Raw genomic sequence first — 18,653 nt, 5'->3', positions numbered from 1 at the left:
TCTCATGCAAAGTGGGGAGTGAATTTGTGAGGGCATTTATTCTGGACAGTCAGTTCGCTCTAATTAATTAGCTGTATAACCAAATTCTGGGTCCTTTCCTTTTTTTTTTTTTCTTTTTTTTGGGGGATAAGGGGGGGGAAGTTTACCGTTCATGATAAAAAACACAAATGAAAACCTCTTGCTTCTAATTTGAACCCAGGCGTTGAATTTGAAGGCAACTAAGAACTTTTTTGTTAATAGGGTATAAAAATCTTTCTGGCGTAGGGTTTTTTATTCTTATTTTAGTGATGAGTGTAAATAAGACGATGGACTTCCCTTTATCATAGCCTACAGTAAGCAAGGTCTGTAAGTTCACTGAAAACATGGGAATGATTCATTCTTCGACCTTTTATTCCGAAATCGTAGCTTTTTGCACTAGAAATGATTCCCACATTCAAATGAATCTGATTCAAATCTGATTCCCAGATTCAAATGAAAATTATTCTTTTATTTCATAAGCTTTTACCTCATCCCCCCCCCCCCCCCGCTTCAATTTCAAAATACATTTTTCTTTTTATGAAAGCAAACTTCTGCCATTCAACCGGGAAAGGCGTTGACACGCAAAGTGTCGTGAAAGGTTTAATTCTTTCTATTGCAGAAACCTGGCCCCAGTCCGGTGAAGTTTAATTAGCATGCCGGTAACTTGAGGCACCGGAGTTGTCTAATTAAAATCCACGGGACAACTGGAAGGTGTAAAGGGAAACGTGGATTTAGGTGCTCGTCTGGGTAGATGAACTGATTCCTCTTCGGCGTGTCGTGGTTTTGGCCGGATTGGCCAAGCAGAACGACAGATGGCCTTCCCCCCGCTCTCTCCTCAGAGAGGAGAGGAAGAGAGGAGGAGATTTACGAGTTTAGAAGAACTAAACTACTTTAATGAAAATAATAATAAACAAGAAAATAGTAAATAATAATAGAATAATAAAAATGAAAGGAAAACAAAAAGTATACAATACATACAAAAACCGTATCCAGCTCCCAGGATGACGATGGCGTCACCAGCAGGCACAGGGAAAGTCCCAGACTGGAGTCAGCGAGGGACAGGAGCTGAATTCCGGAACTAGAGTCAGGAATGCTCGGATCGGGATCAAAGGCAAATGAACAGACAGGGTCCTCCTCAGACGTCGGCCATTGAAGAAAAAACGAGCCAGGGCCCCCTTTGCCCCTTTGATCCTCAGCTTTTACACTGAGCGTGATGCCGATGGGCTGGAATACCCTGTTGGTCAGTTTGGGGTCACCCGTCCCGTCTGCTCCTCCCCGCAGGTGGGACCCCTCTGCGCTTCTCCGCTTCCCACCCTCTAACGGGGCAAATCAGCGAAGTTCGCTGCCCTTGGTTGTTATCGCAGTAAGGCTAAGCAAGAGCCTCCGTGCGCACCGTTCCTTGGTGTAATCAGGTCTTACCACTCTCAGAGTGAGCAGCGTCCGAACAATACGCTGTTAACTTCGGGCGTTGGTCAGTCAGAAGAGGCCCAGCTAAAAAGTAAAATTACAAACCAGAAAATTGGTTCTGTTTTACCTCAAACTGGGACAGATGTAAATGATGTATTTCAATACAAGGCAGCAGTCCAATTGTTAAATTAGATACTAATAATTATACTGTAAATCCAGAGAAAGATTTAACGATGGGCCGTTCTGTCTTCCTGTGTTTCATAAGCAGAGAAACAAAACTTTCTCCCCCGCGTGTACAATTTCTCCGTGTTCATTTGGGGCTGTATTTGTCGTCATCGAACAGTTGCGGCCAACGAGGCCCTTTTGCCCTAACACTTACTTATCCCATGTAGTATTTCCAGCAAATAGGTTAAAAACACGAAGAGCAGCTGAGAAGACGGAGGACGGATCTCTCTCGTGTTGCCGTGTGTTTGAGCAGGCTGTGTTGGTTTTGTCTCGAAGCGTCCTTTCCAAACTCACCGTTCCTGTGCCTATTTTGAAACCGTCGCACGTAAAAATGCGTGAAGTTCCTCGGTGGTATTTCAAAAGCCTCCCCGACAGGCAGTCTCAGTCCTTGCTTGGTACCGTATTCTGGAGAGTGATTAAATGACCTCTTTCTCTTTTGTGTTTTATTTCTCTTTTTACTTTATTTCTCCTGCTATCAAATGCTTCTAAATTAAACTTTGCCTCTTTATAGAACAATTTCCCTTGTGGAATGAGCCAAGCCTCCGTTGATTATCGCTTCAAAAGTCATTTTTAGAAACTCAATTTCACCGTGAAAAATATTTTCCCCACCTGTAAAGTAAAACAGCTGAGTCTTCAACTAATATTTTTCATATAGTTACATATTTTGTTCCCCTGGGAGGCACCGTCTTACTTACAGAGGAACATCCTGCCACGGAGACGGAGGTGAGCTCGCTTCTGCGTGTTATTCTCATCTGCCATGCTTCGACTTTCAAGTCATTTAAACTGACACTGGTTTTACTGGGGGAGGTGCCAAGGATTTGATCCTTTTGTGATTCTCTGTTGTGCTTTTATGAGAAGATGACCTCTTTCTATCGCAAGGTAAGCGGCAGACCCCACCAGCTTTTATTACTCGATAGAGTAAACATCTGGCTTTGCATTTCTATGCAGCCCTCCTTCCCCACCCTTGAAGTTCAGGCTGCCAGTCTCTTTACTGTTAGAAGTATCTGGGGCACGGGAAATTCTTAAATAATTTTAATTTTCCGGATTGATTGCTTTCAGTTCTGTGCGCTATGACATAATCTCTGCGGGAGCATCCTTGCGGATTCCTCCCTGCCTGCCGATCTGCACGGCTAGGAGCAGCTCTGGTTAACGACACAGATCGTTTTGGTCTTGCGTCCTGTTGGTTGGAAAAAACTGTGGAGAAGGCGTGAGAGGCAAGGCCAGAAAAGGTTATCCTCATTTCTGACATTGCCTTCTGGTTTCTGCAGCTAATTTTCACTTGTATAGCCTCATTATACAGGATTCACCTTGGTCCTCTTCATCCTCCAAGAATCCTCCTTTCTTATGAAAGCAAAGGCTTGCTTGCACCCCAGTAGATTGATCAATTTTCAGCTGCCGCCTCAGACCAGGTGATTTTCAACCGTGGATCTTCAACTTCCCATCTTTGATGTATGCCCTGTCTGATGGGTTATTGGGTATAAGAATATATCTGTCTCCCCAGTTTGGCAATTTTCTATTTAAGTTTTCGGATCGGCTTTATGAGACGTGTCTATGAACGCCTTGCCCGATCCAAAATACTTCTGGCTTTTGTTGAACATGCTAAACCAACAACGAAAAAAATCAGCTTCAGATTAATGAAACGTTGAACATTTTGTCCAACTCTGGAATCAACAGACTCAAATGGCTGCAGGTTGACAACTGGGACCAGCAGCCCGTATACAACACAATGCATCTTCATGCACAGTCCTCTTTTCGGAGTTTCTCCGGTGTCCTGTCTGCTGTCGCACCTCATGTTTGATGATGGTTGTGTGTGTTTTATGGAGAGCAGAATATTAGGAAGATACATTTTAAAAAATGCTAGATGTCCTGTCTCTAACTCTGGTGACTATCTGGTGTTTGAGCCCAGATACGTCCTTCCTAAGCCCAGCTGTTGGTGATCTCTGTGAGGAGCACCTTGGCATTGCGAGCTTGATCCACATCTCGCTGGGGTTGATGGAAAGCCTCTCACTGCCTTTCAATCTTGCATTACCCCCTAGTGAAACCCAAGTACTGCAATCCTTCTGAGAAGCGCAGAGTTCGCAGGCAAAGCTGATTCCGTCACGTTTTTTGAGCTTTCCAGATAGGATCTTCCCAACGCTCTGTAAAATAACATTTCTATTTGCTTTGGTTCTGCCAAAAATTGCTTCCCTCATACACTTGAAGGTGGTAGTTGACTTCTCTGAGGCACGTACCCACTTGTAGGCTTGAAGTCAGAAGCGTCCAGGCTTTTCTCTTCCCTCGTTTCCTTCTGTTAGACCCAGCAGAATTTATGGCAAAACTTCCTGTTCCTTCTCAGAGATATGACTCATTCCTAGCTAATTTTAGACTCCTGATGAATGGGTGTCTGCTCTGTGCCAGTCACATAAGCTCACTGTGCAGCCAAAGGAGAGAGAGAGAGAGAGAGAGGGGGGATCTTCTGAAAGACAATTCATCCAACCTCTCCGCAGACTTTGGAAGGTGCTTCTTTCCGTTGGTGATTGAGGGAGATGAAAGACCCAGCGGAGACTCATCCCTGACTTTTAAACAGCTGAAGCGATGTGAAATTCGGCTGAAGGGATGTGATGCGTGGTCTGGCCTCCTTGCTGTGAAAGGCTGAAAGTTTGCATGAGCAGCAGAAAGGTCCCTGCAGTTGCCTTCGTGTTACTCCAGCTCCAGCTGTATTTCCAAGCTTTTGCTAGTAATAGATTTCATACGTCTTTTGTAGGTATCAAAATATTAAGAACTGGTCCTAGATCCAGATCTTAGAATCGCAGAATACCAGGTTGGAAGGGACCTCAAGGATCAACTGGTCCAGCCTTTCTTGGCAAAAGCACGGTCTAGACAAGATGGCCCAGATCTTGTGGAACTCCACTGGTAGCCACCTTCTACTCCAGTATTCTCCATTGAGCATGATTTCTTGCTGTCTCTCCTTAAATTAGCTCCTTTCAGTTTTTGCATTCATCTCCATTTTCTCCACTTTCCCCCTTTTTTTCCCAGGTCATTGTTTTTCATCATCGCCCAGAATGCCTGTAACACATGAACCACACAAGAATTTTTGGTCTTCAACTCTGACACAGAGCCCAGATCCATTGAGCGTGAACATAAGCATTTTTTTAACACTTTCTGAGTTTCCAGGCTAGGCCACTGTGCTCCTTGCAGCTGGGGACCGGCCGCTGGAAACCCTGCAACGTGACCAGCAGGAGCCTTGAGTCCTCTCCCTGAAATGAGTTACACAGAATCCCAGACTGGCAGGGGCTGGAAGGGACCTCTGGAGATCATCTAGTCCAACCCCCTGCCAGAGCAGGGTCACCCAGAGCAGGTGGCACAGGAACGTGTCCAGGAGGGTTTGGAATGTCTCCAGAGAAGGAGACTCCACAGCCTCTCTGGGCAGCCTCTTCCAGGGCTCTGCCACCCTCAAAGGAAAGAAGTTGTTCCTCGTGTTCAGATAGAATTTCCCGTGTTCCAGTTTGTGCCCGTTGCCCCTTGTCCTGTCACCGGGCACCACTGAGAAGAGTCTGGCCCCATCCTCTTGCCACCCGCCCTTTAGATATTGATGGGTATTGGTGAGATCCCCTCTCAGTCTGCTCTTCTCCAGGTTGACCAGCCCCAGGGCTCTCAGCCTTTCCTCATCAGAGAGGCGCTGAGTTGTTCTCACCTGGCTGCGTACATCACCTCCTGTCCCATTTGACGTATCTCCAAATAAAATAATGCCAAGTAGCTCTCCCAAAGTATTGCTGCCAGGAGGATGGATGCTCTGTTGGTTTGACTTGGTGTCCATCATGATGAGGCATGGCCTGATACGCACAAATGCGCATATTCTAGAGTTAGAAAACTGCTTCTTTTTGCCTTGACACGGGATCGCACTGATCCCGAAACACCAGGGATGGTACCGTGGTGAGTTCAGGTGGTGTGGGCCTCGGAGAGGCGGCCGTAGCTGGGATTTGTGCCTGGTAGCCATATATTGCCTAACTAATGAGCCCAGGAAGTGTTTAATAACCCTACTGAGAACATGAAACTTGGAAACAGTGAATCCATGCTGGGGTTGCTTGGAGTTACACCTGACCGGTATTGTCATCTTCTGCCTCTTGTGGCGTCAGAGCCAAGGTTTCCTCTTTTTCACGGGCGAGACTCCCGCTGAGTTGGAGAACATTAGAAACCAAAGCGATTTGAATTCAATTAGCTACTCATTTGCCTAAATTAGTTTGCTTAGCATGTCAACCTTCTGCGTCCAGAGTTCTCTTCGAGAGGCCTGCTTGGTCTTTTTAACGTCCTTTGGGGGAAGAGGGCTCACCTCTTGTCCTAATTATGTATCACAGGCGTTGCCTTGGACAACGATCACTGCTGTCAAACTCACAGAAGAACTTGAAATAGGCGGCTACGCGCAAGGCAGATTTTTCTCAGCTTCATTTTACTTATCAGCATTACGATTTGCCTGTTGCTTCTGTGAGCTAAAGGGCAAAAAGATGCACAAACTGAACTTCCCAATCATCGTTATGCCTTCTCATTAACAGTATCCAGGAGGGAACATCTGTCTTTGTGCGGAAAAGGGGATCTTTAAGTCCAATTACTACAATTAATGAGTTACGTATGAGAAACATGATTTATACCATGGGATTTTGAGGATTACAGTAGCAACTTACTCTGCATTTCACAGGAGCCCCTCGCCACCACATCAAATGTTTACTTCTCTGCCAGCCCATGGAAATCAAACAAGATGCAACGTGAAGTCACTCGTATTAAAAAAAAAGCCTCTTTGGGTCCATTAGCTGACCAATAAACAGCATGGATGCAATTTTCTGCAGCGGCTGCATCTTATTATGTATTCTTATTATTTATTCTTCCCGTCACGGCGCTATCCCAGGACGCAGTCCGGATTCCTTGGGACGGCCATGGGATAAAACTAGAATAAAAGGAATGCGCCAGCTGCGGGGGCCACAGCTGCAATTTCCTTCCTTGCTGAGCGCCGCGGGTGTTTTCCAAGTGGGGAGAAAAATGTCGAGAAGCTATAACCTGTGTACAAGACAGCTGAGAGTTAATTTGCCTCCGATGCTGCCTTCTTCCCTTTATTTTTTAGAGTCAGGCATTTCTCAGCATGTAACCGCTGGGTGCTGAGCGTCAGCCTGTGCGTATTCCTCCCCTACTTCTTTGGAAATAAGCTTTTTTTTTTTTTTTTTTCATTAAGGAATGGAAGTGAAAAAATCCTGTCCTTTTTCTAAAAACCTGATTTGAATGCGCAGCGCTCAGAAGATTGAATCTTTGGGGATAGCTGTATCTTCTACCCTTACTCTGAGATACAGGGGCGCTTGAAGGCCCCAGCTATTAAAGAAGTCTTTTAGCTATTAAACTGGAGCTGGAAGAGCGAGCGTATCTTGGTGGCGATCTTTTTTAGCTCGTATTGAGCTTTCACGCGTTCGTAGCTTCAGCTAAACGGGCGTTATCTGCGATTCTCAGCCTTACAGAACGGGTGTTGGCGAGTCTCTCCCTCCCTGGCCCCATCCTGCAGCTCTTCACTGGAACTTTTAATGAGCAGGCTGTTGGCACCTGGCTTTCGAGAGGGATTTTGTTCTCTCTTCTGCTCCGTTGTGGTTTTCTCTGCCTTAAACTAATTAAAAATGTTAACACCATTCTTTGAAATATCGGGAAATTAGTCTGCAGCTCTTGTTGCGGCTGCCTGCCTTCCTCCGCTGGAGGTGCCGCTCCGGGCTCAGGAGCGTCACTTCCATGGTATGTTCATGATCCGTAAGAAAAGACAGGGAATCAGGTGGGAATCCAGCGATGAAGAAAACAAACAGGTGTTTAAACTTAAGATTCATTAAAAAATGGTTTGCTTTTGCGTGGAAACCGTGTGAGTGTCTGAGCCGAGACGTGGATTTTGGAGTGCGTCCCATGTGAGCGGAGACATCTCCCCTGCTCCTGGTCCCTGCGTCTCTTCTCCAGAGCCACGATCATCCTCATACAAACCTGTCCCATGGCTCGCATTTGGGACACCCCTTCCTCTGTGCACGTTTTATGGCTGGAGTGTCTCAAGACCTATTTTTCTGGTCCAATTCTGATTCAGTGGCCAATAGCCTACTTGACTTACTTGAGGCTGATGCCTTTTAATACCTCTAAAAGCATGACCGGCTACTAAAGCGATGGCTGTTGTTACTATCATTATTACGGTACACGTTTTCTTAATAGAAAAAAAGGCAGGGAACTTGCTGAAGGTCATAGTGGAGGAAATACGTAGAAAAAAACCTATTTATTTATGATTCGTCTCCTTGATTTCAGCGGGAGTCAAACGAGCAGAATAAAAATTACGCCCAAGTCCCATGGGAGATGGAAACATGCCCAAAGTGACCAAAGCCATCCGCCGTGCCAGAGGCGATCTGCCGTTACCTGGGGGGGATCTGGCGGTCCCTGGTACGTGATGCCCCCGGCCAAGCAAGCATCACCCTGGAGGCTGCATATTTAAAGACCTGACCGTGAAACTTGCCTTAGGGCACAAGTAGGCGTCTAAGTGGTTTAATGTCGATAGAGGGAAAGCGGGAAGAATAAATTGTGGGGACCTAAGTGACTGAAAGAAGTGCCAGAGCCACTCGGTGGGATGGCTTTGGCCTTACGCGGGTCATAGGGACGTTTAAGCCGCGGCTTCAGAGGGAGCAGGATTAGGCTGGCAGCAAGCAAGCTTGAAACGTCCCCGTTTTTGGCCTTGAATCTGTGATGCATGAGATACGTGATCTCAGGGTGGCTTTTAAAACTCTCCCAGCGCGCTTAAAATCAATGTCTTGTGTGCCCCTGTTTCAGCTGACAGCCCTTGTGTCTCCAGCACCTTGTGCTGAGCGGAGGCAGATCGCCCAGGACAAAGGTTTTAGTCTTTGATGTTTTAAATCATTAAAAGAGACAAAGAAGTCTTCATTTCCTCTGGAGGAGAGCCGAGACGTCTCAGTTGATGCATCTTTGAAGGGCTGCGGCTGACGCCTCTGGTGCAGAGCAGCAGTAGTGGGGCTCCAGGGGGTGGGCAGGAGGACTTTTCAGCAGAGCTGCTTAAAAAGAGGAATCCCTTTCCGTCAACAAAATAAAATTATTTTGATTTCCGCCCCCCCCCCTTCCAAGCTGGGATAAAAACTCACAAAAAACTTTTTCTTTTTTGGGGTATTTATTTGAGCTTGTTCAGTGACCCGCTTGGAGGGCTGCTGTCAGTTTGAGGGAGCTGGGAAAAAAAAAGAGAAGGAGAACCGTGAAAATGAACTGCCATTCCTCCAGCCTGGCCACTGCTCTCTGCTCTTCGGTCTCGCGTTCTCCCTCGGAAACAACGTCAAAGTGACAGTTCCCCACCAGGCGGGGGCCGTGGAGCCCAGGTTTCCATTATCTCCCGGAGCACCTGGTTTGTAGGTGTTTTTCCCAGGAAGATTCGAGTTCTCGTGTGAAAACGTTTGGTTTTGCCAAAGAGCGTGCTCCGTCAAAAAGTGACGTCAGTGGAAAATTGCAAACCTGCTGCGGCTGTGAGTCGTCTTTCGGGAGCGGCGCCCATGGAATGTAGTTGAAGAGTTTTTAGAAAGGGTTTGTGTTGGTTCCGATGCTCCTGCAGGAAGATGCAGTGTCTGTCTGGGAAGGGGACCGTACGTTTACACCTAAAAACGCGACCAGCAATGGTAAAACCAGCTGCATTTTGCCTGTGATCCCAAAATGTCACTGCAATCCTCGTTTTCCTGCCTCAATGTGCCTTTTATTTCTCTTTCCAGGGCCTAACCTCCCCAAGGCTCAGGTTAAAACAGCATCCCTTGGCTTGGCGGGGAAAGCCAGGTCACCTCTGCTGCCCGTCTCCGTCCCCACGGCCCCGGAGGTCGCAGAAGAGGGCCACAAGCAGACGGAGGACTCCACCAACGTAAGAACCCTCTTTCTGAGCCAACCTTCTCGCAAACCGCATCGCCACCGAGTTCTAGTCTCTAATCCCCAATCTACACATTAATTTTTTTTTAGATAACGATCCATCCCTCCTTACCGAAGGTATTAGGCTGCAGCTGACAGCTATTAGAAAGCTGGTAAAAAGTTCTGGCAGCCGGTAAAACTTCGCTGTTGACTTTAATGGACTTTGGCGTGCGTGATACAGGGGAGAAGCGAGTGCTTCAATTCTCCCTTAATATTATCCACGGGACAACTCGCACAGCCTGTCCCGAGCGCCCTGAGATAGCGGGAGAAGAGCAAGAGGGGGTGAGAGGAGCGATAAGGGAAGAAAATAATTTTGGCAGGAAAAATGAGTATGTAGTAATACCAGATAATGGCGAGGAAAATAACATTGAAGAAGTAGATAAGTGAAAAGGTGGGGAAATTAGAATAACCTTTTCACTCTTATTAAGACTCTCTTAGAGAAAGGTCTCAACGTGATCCAGAAGATGAAACAGTGCAAAAGAAAAGGAATAAGGGAAAAAAGACATATATTAAATACGTGTTGTATATCACCTCTTTTTTCATCTACTCGCGAAAGAGAATTTTTTGCGAGGCAAAAATAGTGGTGATTTGTCCCAGCATCTTGTTTGTGAACCCTTTCACGTATTCCACCTGGCTAAAGGGAAGGACGAAAGGTTTGCTTTCGCCGTGGGTATGGAGGGTTTGGGTCTGCTGCCTGATGAATGCAGGGCAACAGCGTTCGATTCCTGCGTGTCGTCGTTATCAACGGCATAAAAATACACTTCGCGGAAGGATTCTCACATTTTGCTGGGAAGAGGGGACGCGGGAGGATGTAAGAGACGTGGAATCTCCTACTGGAAGGGGAACGGGAAGGAAAATGCCCTCTGTGGTGAACTTGCTGGCATCAGGAGTAATTAAACACAGGACGTTTGATAACACAAAGTGTCATCTCAGCTCTCAGTACCTTATTTTGTCAGAGCGGCACAATTTAGCTCCCGGGAACGACACTGCTCCAGCTCCACAAGCGTGAGGGCAGTTACAGGCAACACCAGTGCAGGCAGTAAGCTCATCGGGTGGTCAGAATTTGGGGAGAAAGGATAAAATTTGGGGAATTTTTTTTAAGCCTGACTCCGTGGGTGTTCTTTTAAGCTGCCCGTTCCATCCCACCTCGGGGACTGCAGGGCTTATACAGCACTTTCAGATCTTTTACTGGGTAAAACCCAAGATGGGTAGACGTGGTGCTGAGGGACATGGGTTAGTGATGGTTTTGACAGCGTTAGGTCGATGGTTGCACTCGATGATCTTAAAGGTACCTTCCAATATAGACAATGCTATGATTCTGTAAATAACTAATGTTTAAGCTCCCTCTCAGTGTCTGAAAGCAGAGGATCCTTCCTCTTGCTCTTGCCTTGGTAATTTTTGAGGTCATGGTTCCCAACAATAAGTGCAATGTTGGTAGTTTTAGGTTTTGCCGCAGATTCACAGTTGACCATACCCCAAAGGATTACTTTCTTCTGGCCCAGTTAGGTGCCTCTGAAAACTGTTCCCAGTCAGAGAATCATAAAATCACAGAATGGTTAGAGTTGGAAAGGACTTGAAAGCCCATCCAGTGCCACCCCCTGCCCCGGGCAGGGACACCTCCCACCACACCAGGTTGCTCCAAGCCCCGGCCAACCTGGCCTTGAACCCCTCCAGGGATGGGGCAGCCACAGCTTCTCTGGGCAACCTGGGCCAGGGGCTCACCGCCCTCACACCAAAGAATTGCTTCCCAATATCTCATCTAAATCTCCCCTCTTCCAGTTTAAAACCATTCCCCCTCATCCCATGGCTCCCCTCCCTGATCCAGAGTCTCTCCCCAGCTTTCCTGGAGCCCCTTGAGGGACTGGAAGGGGCTCTAAGGTCTCCCCAGTCACTAAAGGTGATGGTGGAAATTCCCAACCACCAGAAAAGGCTGAGAAGTTCAGCTAATTGCTGAAGGAACTGCTGCAGCGTGCCCTAGGGAAGAGGGGTGTGTTTAGATGAGCATTTGATGTCTCTGTTGGATGCTAAAAAATGTTTTCACAGTCCCCCCAACACAGGCGACCTAAGGGAGGGAGAGATGGGGACTCAGGGAAGGGTTGTTAACATTTAATATTGGTCTAGCATGGTCACCCCTGGTTTCCAGCTCACGTGTTGAGCCCAGGGAGTCTTTGCTACCCAGCCTGTAAGCATCAGCCCATCCTTGAAGGCTCCGGGTCCCTGAGGACCATGCAGGGAAGGCGTCCCGGTGGGGGACCGCGGGATGTCCCTGCCACGGGCCATGTCCCGGGCTCTGTGCCGGAGGCGTTCGGTTGCCATCCCGCTGCCCACTGATCTCTCTGTGTTTGTTCGCTCGCAGGTTTATGAGCAGGATGATCTGAGCGAACAGATGGCCAGTTTGGAGGGGCTAATGAAGCAACTCAATGCTATCACAGGCTCAGCCTTCTAACAGCTCTTGATGAAGCGATAATTATCCCGGAGCATTGCAGCATACCAGGATTTCACGCCAACCACCCACGTACACCACCCCATAAAATCATCTTGTTCCCGGTACCACTCCTTCAGCGCAAGGAGGATTCCTGCAAAGTCCTAAAAAGAATGATAAAATGAAGAAAAAGGAGAGAATATCGATGGAAATGTTCAAGAACTGTAGAGCTGGCATCTAAAGTGATGGAAGCGTGGCAAGGCGGATGACGTCATCACCGCGGTGTCGTAGCTGATGCCACCGGATTGCTCGTTTTGATCTACTAGTCTTCGTAGAGCTCAAGTTGTCATGACTAACTCATGTTTTACTCCGTAGAGGTTTGTAGCTCTTTGTATAGATCTAGTCTTACCTCATGCAAGTCTGTTTTTTAAACATAGACCATGCCGTTAATGAGACAGTGTCGTAGGCCGCTCGTTTGGGTTTGTTGGTTTTTTGTTTTTTTTTTAAATACGTAATTACTGACTACGGAAACACCCATAGCAAATAATCACACCACCACGCCGAAAAAATCTGGAAGTTTTCCCAACAGCACAAAATGAAAAAAGACAAATTACTAATTTCTCTTGTCGTCTCCCCGCCGCTCATCTCGCCCGAGCGGTGGGGATTAGCGAGTTGCTGCGAAAATTCAGCCATTTCAGCGAGCGTTTGTAAATCCTCCCGTAGTTCATGTTTTATGTATGGCGAACAGAGAACCAGGAATGTAAAAAAAAAAAAAAAAGGAAAAAAAAAAAAAGAAAAGAAAAAAAGAGAAAAAAACCCGAAAAAACCACTGCATTGGTGGCCTGCTGCCAGCCAGCCAGTGTACGCTTGCAAAAAGAGGACGTAATATGCAATCTTCTCTGACACGCAGTCAGCTCCTGCTTAAGCTCGTAATAAAACACGGGTGGCCTTTGTGCCGGACCGCCCTGTGGTGACATTGGGGACCACCGCGAGCCGGAGAGGAGAGAAAAACGGAGCCGAAGTTTCCCCGTCCACCCTCCGTCCCACCCCGGCATGGCTCCGCTCCGAGGACCCCTCCGCCTGGGATGAGGATGGGCAGAGGATGAGGAGGGGTTGGCGGGCGCCGGGTGCTTCCCGCGGGCAGGACGCCAGCCTGGGGGAGGAAGCCCAGAGTGAATAACCGCTAAATTAATTAGGAGGGCTTTCCGTGCTAATTCCTGGTTGAGGTGGGCAGTGCTCCACGGGAACAGCGAGCAAGGAGCGGAGAGCAAGGGGGACACGGTGAACCGTCTTTAGGGATTCCCTCGCCTTGTCCTAGGGCTGTCGCCGCGCGTTACGGTGTTTATTGACAACCGTAACGGGTTGAATTGACTAAATTTTTGTGTGCATACATTTTATTGCGAAATTTTAAGCCGCATTCAGCGTTAATCCCTGTTTATGCAGCTGAATCACCAAAAGGGAACTAATTTGCATATTTATCAGTTAGGAGGCTGCAAAACCCAATAAGAGAGTTTCAGATGAATTATTCCATTCAGCGCTGCTTTTGATTTCAAGCTTGAGTGGGTCATAATTTTAAAAGAGCATGGAAAGGATAGGATCTTTACAACCTAATAGCTCCTTTTATTAGGTGGGTAATTATATGTGAATCTCCGAATAAAATATTTTGAGTAAAATGGCACTGCAACAGAAGTAATAATTCAGATTATTTTCTACGGCCCCCCCGTGCTGGAAGGGAAATCAGATGTCAAGGAGGAATTCAAATGCTTCATTAGGAACTCTAGTGTGTTTGGGAAAGTGCTCCTTTAAAAATGCCTTGTTATTCAATTTACGCAGATTTTAATGAAATATTTCTTGAGAGGGAGGAAATCTTGCCTGCATGGGAGGCTGAGCTTTCCCGTTCTGAAAGATTTGTAACCGCAAAGCTCCACTTCAAATAAAATGCACAAACTTTTCCTGATGGAAACCCAGCTCAGCTGTTAGGCCCTGTAAAATCACTGCCTCCGCTTTAAGTCGACAAATGAAGGCTCGACGCGGCTTTTGAATAGCTCCCCGTCTGTATTTGCAGAGGTTGACGTTGTTGGAATAGGAGCACAAGGCCAAAGCCGTCTCTCACTTATCGTTTATGGAATACGCCTTACCCTGGATTTGCAGCGGGATAGCCGGCAATAGAAACTGCCCCCGGGACTTTCAAGAGCAGCGCTGCCCCTTTTTAATCCCGGCACACTAATCCAGGAGCGAGTGTCTAACAATCCCAGATGGCCTCAAAGCAGACGAGCCGCAAAAAGGTTTGCGAGTTGGTTTTTGGGTTGGTTTGGGCACCGGAGCTGTAGCGTCCGGGCGCTTCGGTATCGCTCAGCCGCTGGGTTCTGTTCGGGCATCTCGCTTCAGTTTAAACCCTTGGAAGTCCGCAGATTGATCTGGCCCTTTCTTCCGCCTTTTGAAGCATTTCTCATTCCCAGGCTCAGCCCCATTGAAGTCAGTCCCACTTGCAGACCGAGGCCAAGGTCCCACGCCTGGCACCGCGTCCTCCTCTCCATGGGAAGGAACAACTCTTTGGCTCAGCCCAAGCAAGACACGGCCGCTCCCCCACCCCCTTTTTTTAACAAATGAGTAAGAAATTTCTGCTTCAATTTAAGCTCAGGATTTGTCAGTAAAACTAAATTATTCCATATAAGCGCTGAGTTTTGGGGTTGGGTGGTTTTTTTTTTCAACTTCCCTTCACCTCCCATGATCTACATGACACTGAATTTGGGTGTCATTGCCCTAAGGAGCCTTGGAGACATTCCCAACCTTCGTTTGAGGATGATTTTAGTATGATTATGACTCCCAACTAATTAGTAAGCAGGCATTTCTTTTCAAATTTCACCGTATGTGTGAACGACAGAACTTGCAAAACTCAAACGAGTGCTTTAGCAGAAATCTTCCACGTCAGATTTTGCTGATGCTCTGTTTATTTGCGGTGAGCTTGGCTGAGAGTTTCTTTGGATTTTTGACAAATTTCCTCAACTGCCAGAATATTTATAGCCCGTGGCTATCTCGGCCGTGGGCACTCCCAGATAAATGGCGTGAGAAACCTGTCATTGCGTGACGGGCTTGTGAAGCTCCATGTTACCGTGGAAGATCATTAGCTAATCAATACGAGAGGGCTGCCTTCAACAGATGGGAAAAAAATCCAGCAGCCAAAAAAAAAGATGTATTTTTCCCTTTCTTTTTTTCCCCCCTTTTTCTCTGTTAAGACCTAAAAATGGGGCAATATCCATGGTTCAAAAGGCTGAGGGCTCCCTTGTGGACTGCTTAGATGTTCACGACTGGCGAAGAGGTTCAGTCCCTTTGCGAAGCTAATTAATTCTTGGAAGAGGGAGGTTAATCTGCTTCTTGTTCTTGCGCATGATCTTGATAGTGTCCCGATTTAGGGCTGGACATCGATCCTGCCAAAATTTTGCCAGTAGGGTTTGTGGTGTCACTTCTCAGGGAGCGAGGACCGTCGCATGGGACGTGGGTTAGTGGTGGTTTTGGCAGTGTTGGGTTGATGGTTGGACTCGGTGATCTTGGAGATCCCTTCCAACCTAGACAATTCTATGATTCTGTGACATCCCCTCTACTGGTCTGGCACCCTCACGTTTGGGAACTGGTGATGCCCAACTAAGAAGCAGCCAGAAACAGGAGAAGCACAAAGACGGTCATGTAGCTCCAAGCAGGATTAGCCACTCCAGGGTTCTCCAACCGGTTTGGAAATGCTTCGAAGGTTGGTCCTTGCTCTCCCCACGTCACGTAGCCAGCGACAATGACCGTCCCCGTGTGCTCTGGCCGCTTTGTACTGGTAGCGAAGGGAACGTCAGCCATGACGCTTCCGTGTGGCTTGGGACGTCGCGTGTCGGATGCTGCAGTCAGATTCTGCCGCAAAGTGGCTGTTCTTTGCATCGACACCCCTCGAGCCTCCTCTTTTAGTAGCTTTGCCTTTAGTTTTTTACAGGAGCATCTTTTCCCCAAGCCCTTCCCGCAGCCAGCTCCTTAAGAACCCGCCTGGGTAGGATGCCGCACGTTGCTTGATTCCCTCCTTGACATTTTTTAAAGGCTACATGATTTATTTTTTTTTTTTAAAGCGTTTCTCCCGAGCTTCTGGGCATGTTCTGCGGTGCGTGCTCACTCGCTCTGACGTCTGCTGCCAAAACGCGCAGCGCGACCCAGCGAACACCGGGCAGAGTGATGGCAGGGCTCGTTCACACCTGGAAGGATGGGGGGCGAGGTAGCGGCGAGGCCGCGTCCAGGTCCTTCCAGCCCTTGGGAAGCGTCAGGCGTTCTCTTCCGCAGTCGGAGCTGACGGTGTAATTCCTGCTGTAGCTCATCGAGGGTCCTCTCCCGGGGTGCCCTCCTAGCCGGCACCCAGCGCTGAATCCACACCCAAGACGCTCGCACACGCTGCCGACCAACTTTAGCCGTACCGATGGTGAAAACCCGGCGCAGATGTTCTGGGGGGGGAGAGCTGGCAGCGTTCCCGAGGCGCTCGGCCAAGCCCCAAGCAGGGGGAGACACGGGCAGCGCTCCGGTGGGGAGCAGGCGGCGGCGAATCTCCAACCCCTCGGCCTCCTCGTTTGTGAGACGGATAGCTGGAAGCCGCGTGGAAGAAGGGTGTTTTTTCTTAAAAAAAAAAAAAATAATCACGGCTTCGTAGGTGATCCGAGGTTGTTTTTCCTGTCGGCTTTGTTTCCCCGCGTCCCCGTTAGCTGCTCAGTGTCCTGTCTGGTGTCGAACTGGGTTCTTCGGAGGCTCCATGACCTGTTTTTTTTTAACGTTCTCAGCAAAAGGCATTGAACGCATCCTCATCCTGGGCCGGGCCGGCTGGAGAAGGCGATCCAGCCCCCCCAGGCGCCAGCGCGCTTCACTGTATGCTGTACATGGAATTCCAAGGGCGAGGAAGCAACGTCGGGAGGAGAAGGGACGATGCTGTTTTTATTCTTGTAACATAGACCTGGCGATTCCTACGTTGGCGAATCGCCACCTTGTTCGCGATGGGGCGGTTGGGGGTGGGGAGGGGGGAAGGGTGTACTTTTTATAAGTAATATTTAATTTATTATTTAGAGTGTTTTCTTTTTGGATAATTTATGATACAAGGGATACCTGGCTGGAAATCCTCGAGCAGGCTGTTAAAGCTGCAGTGTGCCCATGTTCCCCCCCCGGCGCGTGTTGTGTTGCCGGGGGCTCCGGCCCTGCCTTAACGCGCCCCGAGCGCGAGGATTCGGGAGGGTCGGGCAGCGGGACCGTGCCACCGCCTGTCACCGTGCCACCGCCGCCGTCACGCACACACACACACCCCCCCCCACCGTGCTGTGACGCGCCGGCTCCAGCCTGCAAATTCCGTGTCCTGGCACCGGTGAATGCCGTTCAAAGGGCTTTGCAAGGTAATTCAGAAATTCTTAGCATACTAGTGATATGTTTATCTGATAGAAATGGGTTATACTACAGCTTTAACTAGCCTTAGTTTCAAAAAACAAAAAAAAACAAAAAAAAACAAAAAAAAAAAGAATCTTGTTGTTACAAAAGGCCTAAAGGTGGCATTTTGAGCCTATAAACGGTTTCTTTAAATTGTCGGACTCTAGCATTGTTAACCAAATTAGAATAGTGACTGCAATATTTAAGTGTAAATCTTGTTCTATGAGAAAGGAAACTTGCTTACAGTTTAAAAAGAAATGACTGTTTCTACACACAATCTTGTATACTACTACATGAAGAAAAAGGGGGTTTTGTAATGCACTGTAGAACAGTCTCATATTCATTTTTTATAGAAATGTTATTCCAATGGTGCATTTTTTGGTTTAATAAATAAAGTTTTGATACAAATTCTCTCTCTCTTTGGCTGGGACGTGGTACGGCAAGCGTTGGGCATCAGGCCCTGCATCCCAGGGCAACTCCGCAGCTCCTGCCCCGGCACATCCCGTCCGGCCCCGCAGCATCTTCTGGCCCCGTCCCCGCTGCATTGCTCCCCTCCGGGGCCCCATGGAAATGCAATCTGCAATTTGGGGGACGATTTAAGGTGAATGTCATGGTACGCTGTGGATGCTGTAGGAGCTGTGTTGATTTGGGGAAGGCTTTGGAAGGGAAGAAGAAGTCTTCTTGTGTAGGGAAACATCAGGGGTTGTCCAAGAAGGTAATTTGGGAGTTGGGTCACTTGGGAATCAACTTCGTATCTGTAGAGAAAGGAACACAGCTGTCAGGAAGATAGATACGGGGAGGAAATTCTTGGCTGTGAGGGCGGTGAGCCTCTGGCCCGGGTTGCCCAGAGAAGCCCCCATCCCTGGAGGGGTTCAAGGCCAGGTTGGCCGGGGCTTGGAGCAACCTGATCCAGTGGGAGGTGTCCCTGCCCAGGGCAGGGGGTGGCGCTGGATGGTCTTTAATGTCCCTTCCAACCCAAACCATTCCGTGATTCTGCGATTCAGCAGATGGGATTTGGATTTGGATTTATTTCTGCGCCCGTTTCTTCCTATTGCACTGTGATCCTGCCCTCCTTTCCCAGTGACTGCGGAGCCCACCCGCCCTGCCTTCCACAGGCATCGTCAGTTAGTATTGGTTATCCAAAACAGCGTTGGGGGATGTGAGCAACCTCCGAACGTGTTGCTCTTGGTCTCTAAGCACCCGACACGTGGATTTTCGCAGC

General features: G+C 48.1%; 1 protein-coding gene across 2 annotated transcripts in view; it reads left to right on the top strand.

Moving 5' to 3' along the window:
- DCC (DCC netrin 1 receptor) overlaps nt 1–17,787 on the top strand; it is a 592,501-nt gene extending 574,714 nt beyond the window's left edge. For both annotated transcript variants that reach the window (XM_074568848.1, XM_074568847.1), the window contains exons 28-29: nt 9,393–9,535; nt 11,936–17,787. In XM_074568848.1, the coding sequence (XP_074424949.1) occupies nt 9,393–9,535; nt 11,936–12,025 (233 nt within the window). In that variant the 3' untranslated portion in view covers nt 12,026–17,787. The remainder of the gene's footprint in view (nt 1–9,392; nt 9,536–11,935) is intronic.
- Nucleotides 17,788–18,653: the final 866 nt, after the last annotated feature.

This window comes from Larus michahellis, chromosome Z (genome assembly GCF_964199755.1).
Source record: "Larus michahellis chromosome Z, bLarMic1.1, whole genome shotgun sequence".
NCBI lineage: Eukaryota > Metazoa > Chordata > Aves > Charadriiformes > Laridae > Larus > Larus michahellis.
This window is presented reverse-complemented; position numbering and strand designations above follow the sequence as displayed.